This window comes from Esox lucius, chromosome 8, assembly GCF_011004845.1.
Source record: "Esox lucius isolate fEsoLuc1 chromosome 8, fEsoLuc1.pri, whole genome shotgun sequence".
Taxonomy (NCBI): Eukaryota; Metazoa; Chordata; class Actinopteri; order Esociformes; family Esocidae; genus Esox; species Esox lucius.
In genome coordinates, this window is record NC_047576.1 from 11,580,224 (window position 1) to 11,589,832 (window position 9,609).

The 9,609-nt window shown below is 39.5% G+C and overlaps 1 protein-coding gene across 1 annotated transcript; it reads right to left on the reverse strand.

Moving 5' to 3' along the window:
- Positions 1–5,668: 5,668 nt before the first annotated feature.
- Positions 5,669–8,414, reverse strand: si:ch211-212d10.2 (uncharacterized protein LOC557710 homolog). Its single transcript, XM_010871598.5, has 3 exons — positions 8,084–8,414; positions 7,555–7,670; positions 5,669–6,702 (listed from the first exon to the last, which is right to left on the reverse strand). Exons 1-3 carry the CDS (start codon positions 8,265–8,267, stop codon positions 6,592–6,594), a joined length of 411 nt encoding a protein of 136 aa, XP_010869900.1. The 5' UTR covers positions 8,268–8,414; the 3' UTR covers positions 5,669–6,591.
- Between the last annotated feature and the right edge of the window lie 1,195 nt (positions 8,415–9,609).

The window sequence follows — 9,609 nt, forward strand, 5'->3', positions numbered from 1 at the left end:
TCCAAAATGACATACAGTGGATATAAAAAGTCAACACCCCCGAACTTTTTCAACTTTTAATGTGACCAATTCAATTGAAAAACAAACTGAAATCTTCGAGGGGCAAAAATGAAAAATAAAAACCTTACAATAACCTGGTTGCATAAGTGTGCAATTGGGGATTTTATAACTGGGGTTGTGGCTGTGACAATTGCGCCCTCTGCTGCTTCACCTCCCGCTGCAGCAGACGGGCTCCAGCGTTCGACGTCACCGGCCTTCTGACACCACCGCCCATCTCATTATTCATTTCACCTGTGTCTTGTTTAGCGCACCTGGATCTCATCCTCATCATTCCCCCCAGTATATATGTTCCCTCTGCTTCCCCTGTCTTTGTGTGTTATTGTCTCGCTGTTAAGCAGAGCATTGCTACGCTTCGCCATTCGTTATCACATTTATTAAAGAAAAACAAGAAGTATCGCTTCGTTCTCCTGCTCCTCCTTTTCCTCCCGAAGTCGTGACACAGTGGCTGTGTTCAGAATTAACCAATCACATTCAGACTCATGTTAAATAGAAGTCATTACACACCTGCCATCATTTAAAGGGACTCTGATGAATCACAAATAAAGTTCAGCTGTTCTAGTAGGATGTTCCTGACATTTTCTTAGTTGCATCTCAGAGCAAAAGCCATGGTACGCAGAGAGCTTCCAAAGCATCAGAGGGATCTCATTGTTGAAGGGGTACAAAATAATTTCCAAAGCATTAGATATACCATGGAACACAGTGAAGACAGACATCATCAAGTGGAGAAAATATGGCACAACAGAGGCATTACCATCAACTGGATGTCCTTCCAAAATTGATGAAAAGACAAGAAAACTGGTCAGGGAAGCTTCCAAGAGGCCTACAGCAACATTAAAGGAACTGCAGGAATTTCTGGCAAGCACTGGCTGTGTGCTACATGTGACAACAATCTCCCGTATTCTTCATATGAATGGCCTATGGGGTAGGGTGCCAAGACGGAAGCCTTTTCTTACAAAGAAAAACATCCAAGCCCGGTTGAAGTTTGCAAAAACTTTTGTCCCCCAAAAGCACGTGGGAAGATGTGTTATGGTCAAACCAAGGTTGAACTTTTTGGCCATAATTCCAAAAGGTATGTTTGGCGCAAAAACAACACTGCACATCACCCAAAGAACACCATACCCACAGTGAACCATGGTGGAGGCAGCATCATGCTTTGGGGCTGTTTCCCTTCAGCTGGAACCGGGGCCTTAGTCAGGGTGGAGGGAATTATGAACAGTTCCAAATACCAGGCAATTTTGATACAATACCTTCAGGTGTCCATTAGAAAGCTGAAGATGAAATTCACCTTTCAGCATGACAACGACCCAAAGCACACATCCAAATCCACAAAAGCATGGCTTCACCAAATTAGTGTTTTGGAATGGCCCAGCCAGAGCCCAGACCTGAATCCAATTGAACATCTGTGGGGTGATCTGAAGAGGGCTCTGCACAGGAGATGTCCTCGCAATCTGACAGATTTGGAGCACTTTTGCAAAGAAGAGTGGGAAAATATTGCCATGCCAAGATATGCCATGCTAATAGACTCCTACCCCAAAAGACTGAGTGCTGTAATCAAATCAAAAGGTGCTTCAACAAAGTATTAGTTTAAGGGTGTGCACACTTTTGCTACCAGGTTATTGTAAGGTTTTTAATTAAAATGTTTACCCCTCGAAGATTTCAGTTTGTTTTTCAATTGAATTGTTCACATTATAGGTCACATTAAAGGTGGAAAAAGTTGTGACATGATTTATCTTTGTTTCATTCTTTTACATCACAAGAACCTGGTATTTTAAGGGGTGTGTAGACCTTTTTTATATCCACTGTAAATGTCACTGCCATCTTGGAGTTCTGGGGAATTTTGTATTGCAAAAAGTAGCAGAGTGGACCACTGACAGCAAGATTGTTATTGGAAGTTACATTTCACGAACCCTGTTTCACGTGCATGTTGGTACTACATTTAAGTGATTATTTTCTGAATGGGTGGGACACTTTTTCCAAATAGTTGTTCTGTATGCTAGTTTGCAGAGCTCAAGGTGCACTGTGTTAACTGAAACAGCATACACCGACATGAGTAGGTTTAAATCAGTAATTTCCCAGACACCCTAACATACTTTGACCTAGCACACTGAACTAGCGAGCACCATTGGAGCTCCACCTATGAATGGTATTTGATTGGTCTGTCGATGTGCAAGGCAACACTTATTTACAGCCTCATCTTGCCTGTTGTTTATAGTGGACTTCCTCAGACTTCATGTATAGGAAAGGCTTGTCATAAGCCTATATACAGCACTAGGTGCTGCTGGTAATTGGGGTAAATCCTTCAGTAAGTTTGGCAGTGACATATGTTTGTAAGGATGTTTGAATAAGATCGATTTGCATTTTTTACTACAGTGATTAACCTCTAATAGTTTTACACAGTTGTACATATATTTTTGATATTTCTGCATTCTGCTTCAAGTTCTTTTTCATATGTTACTGCATGACATCAATACATTTTAGAAATACATGTTCAATAAAAAAAGAAAATAGTAAATATCCCCCAAAAATCTCAACTGTACTATTACCTAATAGCAGCAAAACAACAACGTGTTACTAGAGTTAACTTGCACCTTAGGCCATCACAGGACCAATTCCACAAATGTTTTCCCAGTGGGAAAATGCATTGTGGCTGAATAAATCTTAAACAGTCCCTAAAAAAGAACCAATTATGACCGTACCATCTTTCTAGCCCTGACTGAGTAGGAGTTTCAGGGGCTCTCCAAGTGCTTTGGCATTACAGTGGCAAGTGGGAAGACATTCAAAGAGGCCCATTTAATTGGTTTAAGTAATTGGAGCACAGTTCCACATTGATAATAGGTCCAAACCTGTTTATCTACATAGTGGGTGGCTGTGGGTCCCTTCAGACCACTGAAGAGCTCCTAGAGCCGAACTAATCCAAACACATATGAGTGCCTGTGGACCGCGGAGAAAGCCAACAGGGTATGCATGTACATTTCCAGCTCTGTTGTTGATTAGGAAATGAATTATTTAAACTCTTGAGGGCACTTTGAAGAGTTTGACCGAGGCTTTCATAAACAGCCAAACAAGTGGATTTCCAGACTGCACTTGGACATCATTTAGGTCCCAGATGTCTGTGGTCAAATACATAAAAAATTCCAATGACCTTTCTGTTAAATTAGCTACATTTTCAAGGTGTTTTCTGAAATGTCAGTCAGGAAAACCTCAGGGTACTAAATAAATTAAAAACACTACACAGTTCATTGTACAGAAAAAAATATTTCTGATTTGAAACAGACTTGAATCTAGCAATAGCCAAAAATGTGTTATAAAAAAATGGAACATTTGCACTTAGAGATCAAATAGATTATTAAAATTGATTGCACAGTTAGCTCTGGAAAACGACATGTGGAAATGATAGTTTATGGCCCTCTAGTCTTTATCCATGACCTCTACCATCATGGGCCTGTTAAGTACTCTTAGAATGGACAGTCCAGAAGCCCAAAAAAACAAACTAAATTGCTTATTTGAGGAAGATAGTTGTATAAACGCTGTCAGAAAGATGATGATAATTGTGTCCACCTGGGGAAAAGATAACTCCCATTAACCACAGTAGTGTGTGAGGTGAAAGATATGGGCCACACCAACAGCTGTTGGGCAACTGTAGAGCATGTAACACTAAAGACAACCAGATGAGTCTTGTAAGGGAGGGAGGTGATTATTTTATGATGGATTTTAATAATTAGAGGGAGCTGAAAGCATAAAAAGGGGTGAAAAGTTAGTCTTTGGCCTCACTGTCCATCACTTATCTGAAGCAAGTGGTCACATATGGAAGTAGCCCATTTAAAGGAAAAGTCCACTGACAAGCTGACTGGTCGATGTTTAATGAAGAAACTGTGAGAGAGGTTGAGAGACAGCCAATGTTAATAGGATTGAGAGGATTTCAAAGGAAATCTGTAAAATCTTAAATAATAAAAAGAATACTGTTGGAAGTTTGCTAACTCATTAGCATCAACAGAGCTGAAATAGGTTTTCCCGATTAACATTCTGAAATTTGGAGTTCAATCTACCATGAAATAGAAAGCAGATTGAAAAAAAAAACATTTCTGGGGCAGAAGAAAAATAAAAAGTACATGATCCTCTGTGATTCCAGACAATGTTTCAGGTTTAAACAATTCCATGACAAGTGTATGCTGTACATTTCCCATAATAAGCACTTAAAAAGGTCACAATTTTCTTCCCTTCAAATGTCAGGCTACTAGGCTTGCTGAGTGACTCACAGGCTTGCCTTGGCCTTAAGTTCTGAGTGTGGATGTAGTATCAACAGGATGAGTGCTTCATGCACACTGTCTTCTCCTGTACTACATGGCCACTCTCAGGAAGACTCACTTTTTATGGAATATCAATTTTCCACCATTCTCTCGCCTGGGCCCCCATAATGCATTCTATAAATAAATTCCTGAATATTCTTTGTGAATCTTTATGTGACATGTATTGCATGCTGTTGCCCATTTGTTTTTCTTTTTTATACGTTTAATTTGGTGTAAACTGTGTATCATATGAAGTTGACTAATACATGAGTAATTGTAAATAAAACATTTCTGTAAATGTTCTCATAGATATTATGTACTGTTTTTCTGTGTAAAAATGATGGCTCTGGAAACTCGGAAATGTGTAAATTATATATAATTTACACACACATATATATTAAAATATATATGCCAACAGCAAAAACATGACAGAAATACAGCTTTTCATATGAGAGTGAGTCAACAGCCTACATTGCAAAGTCCTGACATCAGCGACGTGTTCCTGATACCTAAGGACAACCTTTAAATGTAATCCAATAGAATAAACAACAGATTGTTCGGAAAAGTCTTGATTTACAAAATGTGAAGGATCCTCTTGGATCCTATAAGCCAGACCATTTCGCCGGACCCAGTGATTGCTTTACCAAACGCAGTGGCCTCATCTCAATGAACGTTGTCCCTTAGGTGATGAATCATTAAATATGAAGCGCAGGTCCTCTCCACACTGGCACTCACAGCCAATGGTAATATAATCATAATAAAATTGAACAACAGGGGAGGCTAGGAGACTGGGAAAACTGCAAACGGCAAGCCATGTTTTCACAACTATTTGGCACTCTGTAATGTCAGAATGAAAATGTATAGGGGATAGATGTAGTTAACACGGTTGCCAGTTAAGAGCATGAGCAGGAAAAGTAGCAACAGTTACAGTCTTTACTGAACCAGGTCCTGATGCATGACCCCCTTTGTCATAATGTCAGTAGGGAAAAACAAGTCCGTGCTTAACCAAGAGGAATGCTGATAGGGCTTAATAATTACCGTATTTTACTGGGCTCACTTGGATCTCAACCAGAGATACTAACAATGGCAGGTCCTGCAGGACTGTAGCTACGTTGATGGTTTCTATGGTCCTCCTGTGCTACGACAGGAATCACTTCTGATCAGTGGCGTCGTTAGGCCAGGGCGTCCGGTGCTACAGCCTCGAGGCTTTTATGAATAGACCCGGGTCTGAAATTGACCAAAAATAAATAAAAAATAGACCCTGAGCTATTCATCCATAATTCCGATCGCGCATTATGACAGTGTAGGGGGGGGGGGGGGGGGGGGGTTGATAATCCCCGAATGTATTGTGATCCTAGCAATGCCTCTGCTTCTGATCATTCAAAACCACACAACCTTACAACCTCAGGCAAAGCAATGGCTTTTTACTGTAGCAGTAACTATGCAGATACTGTTTATCGCTTTAGTTGCCTTTTGTTTGTGGGAGAATGTTAGAGGTTAATGAAAGGCATTGATGAAATGTATGTGGTGAACACTTTGGTGAGGTCAGACAGTGGAGAGTGTTTAGCCATTAAATGGCTGAGGTAAAATAATAAAACTCTTGGAAGAGAGAAGTTAGAATTTAGGATTTAGGATATCTCATGACTTTTTGGTGGGACTGTGCTTGTCTGTTGTCATTAATTGTTTCCTTATCTTACAGAAGTACATTTGAAGGTGTGCGGACAAGCTGTTGACACTCTTCGACACATCTATATTTCCATCTGTCCTTAAAGCAACAGTCAGATTTTAAAATCTAAAATAACATTTTTAAATATAAAATGTGCTTATACCTTGGCAGGTTCCCCTAGCCAGTTACACCGAGGATTTGGAATGTATTGGGTTGGGACTGGCGAGGGGATAAAACGTTGAACAGTGGCTAATACGTACTGTCTGTGGAATGCATGATCGCAAAATCAAGATTAGCCTTCTAACTCTTCTCTATTTTACAGCCTATGGATGGCTACCGTCCCAGTGTCCCCAACAAAAAAACACTCCTACATTAAGATCATATGACTTCCCTTCAGACAGTCCTCTTGATAATGACCCCAAGTACAACATCACCACGTCAGACAGGAAAAAGGTCTGCCACAATCATAAATACGTTGGAATGTCTCAGATGTTTTAGGTGTGTAGAAGAAATCTTTAAAAAACTGCCAGGATTGCAACTGGCAATTCCATACGGATAGTCCATGAAAAGCTTCAGGTTTTAGACAGCAGCTTTGCTCTTGTGGTCTGATGAGGGGGGCTGTAATGAGAGAGGGCTTGCGTGCCTCACATACACACTGCCATCCTCCAGCTTGACTTCGTACACTTGTTGCTAAAAAAAGAGAAACACATATAAAACAAAAGGATATGTGTCAGGTGAAAAACAGCAAAGGAACACAACACCTTGACAGCGAGTGGAGAGCACACTAACAGCAGAATCAGTTCCCAGCATAGCCGTGGACTATTTGTTTCTTCACACACCGCCCTGATTAAGAATACACATTTCACAACACTGAGTAAGTCCACGCAAGTACATACCAACACGTAGCTATTGGTACTTCAAAAAGGCAACCTACAAGCAGCTGGACCACCTCCATGGGTAGTTAGTTTGAATATATTAGAGTATACCTCAGTATCGGGAATTCCTTTCAGAAAGTTATAAATACAGTACTGACACAGTTTACATTCTTAATTTTGTCTATCAAATTAGTATATGCTGTGATTTCGCTGAGTAGAGAGTAGAAGAACAGGATAGAGTATGCTTGAAACAGACATGCATTGTATGGTACACAGCAAAATTGACATTTTTATCTAGTGTTGATTTTTCTCATTTGTTTCATACTAATTTTCATTGTGGTCAGTTGAGATTGAGTAATGTTTAAATAAAACACTCCAAACTACAAAAACCTTTGTCAAATTGATTTTAAGTATTGTTTGTTTCAATAGCTTTTTTTTTTAATAATGTCACTTGCATGCTTGATGTGGCCGGTAAACTAGGAATTTTCTAACTCCACTGTGTTAAGGATGACCAGGCCCAATAAACAATAAAGTTAAATGTTAAAGAATAGTTTTTCAGCTGAAACAATTCATAGAGAGTTCTGGAAATAACCCAAAAAATACTTATTTTATGATGATAAACCGAATATCGTTCTATCTTTTCAAAGGAGTTGTTTGGCAAACTCACTTGTAAGCCAGTCCCTGATAGTCCTGTCCTGAGGTTGAAGTCATAGTCATGCCAAGGGCAAAAGACCTGCAGAACACCATGTGTGTCCTCAATGTCACCATCACACAGTGGACCACCTGTCAGACACAGAAATACTACACGAATGACAGTTTCCTCTGCAAATTGGATAATGTGATCTGATCAGATGTAATGCAATTCAATTTTACTGAGGAGCAACACTGAAATGACCATCGAACCGGAATTTGCCTTCAGGAGCAACACAGTAATGACAAGTTGCATTACATCTGACAGGTTGAAAAATACTATGCTGAAATGTAATACACTTTACAGTTTTAGACTTGTCTTTGAGTCCCTCCAACTGATTCCATGACATAAATCGGGTTTGAGAAGGGGATTGTCTGCACCTCACCGAAATTTATAGCTTCAAAGTAGCTTACGATATGGTGGTTTCATTCTATAAAATGTCGAATTGTGTTTCTACAGCACTGATATGGCGAATGGGATTTAAACTAAAGCAGATGTGGTTTACCTGAATGAGCGCAGCGAGCATCCATAGCGAAGAATTCCCCCTTTACATAAAACAGGCAAACGTCTGACTCGCAGCCGACGGAGGAGAACATCAAGCGGCATTGCTTCTTGGAAAGCTCCGAGGCTGGGCCTATTAGCCTCCATGAAAGCCTATTCGCAATTTTCTGTTCATTCCCAGTCGCCATAAATACAAATTAGCAATATCCGTATTTGCCCTACTCGCTATTGCACTACACTTATACTGTACACCGAGTTTTTTTAATTGGCTATCTATGAAAATTCTTGATGACATTAAACCGGCCTCGATGTGTGGTACTCCCGTCAGATCATCCGCCTTCATTATAATAGAACAGCAGTGGATTTCAAGCCTTGTAAAATATAGTTTAGACTACTAGCCACCAAAACATTTTGTGTATGATGAAAATGCAGGCCAACTAACTTCGCATCGCTAATACTGTTAAATCAACATATTATAAGTTCAGGTTTTATTTAGGCTATCTCTTGCGGGGATATTTATTAGAACAAATTTCATTTATTGGGATCAGTGACAGAACCCACTACCGCTGTATATTTGCTTATTTTATGTCTCAGATTAGATCACCCCATTGTCATTCGCCAATACGTAAGGGCATTGAATACATAACAGCTGAGAACACTCATTGCGGATTAGAAACCGCACATTGAAGTCCCTTTGTGCTGTGTGGCACATTTTATACGATGAGCAAATAGTTAAAAAATGTTCTCAATTATATAATTATAGTGCTTATAATTCTCTTTGGATTTCATACTTTCTATAATTTCATAGAAGGCAGACTGCCTCTGTCTGTTATTTGGCAAGGCAAACATCCCTATGTCGACTTTTTCCACACTGTGGTCTGTTAACATTTATTAAACAGAACATGTGCTATAACTGAGTTTTCTTGTAATATTCTATTTGCTTTGTTTCGGCCTTGATTTATTACTTAGTTATTAAGAGCGTATATCTCCGATAACTTTAGAAAATGTACGGTTTACGGCATATGGCAGAATGTAAACTGTAATTCATTCCAATGAATCATTCCTCGTCTGGATGGTTAACTTGGATGCAGATTTACAGACTAGAAGGAGACATGGTTGTGATATGATTGAATCGTATGGAATATGCCACTTCATAAAGGCCACCGTTATTATATACATATTTATATCCTAAGCAGGTCTTCTGCAGATGACAGTTTATATTAAGTGCCAAGTAAGAAGAAAATAATACTAATAAATAATAAAATGCTCCAAACCAATGAATCATGAATATATAAAACAGATGTCATGTTTCCTTGTGGTTTTAAATTGTGTGCTTTCCAACATGTATACTGGCTACTTCTTATGTATTTCTTCTTGCTTCCATCTACTCCATTCCAACCTCTTATGGTAATATCCCTAAGGCTGGCAGTAGCTAAGTAACCTGACTAACTGTCTAGTATAGTGTAACCCTAAACAGAGGCCCCTTGTTCTGGTCTTTTACCTACATCCCCAGATAGCCCTGATGAAAAG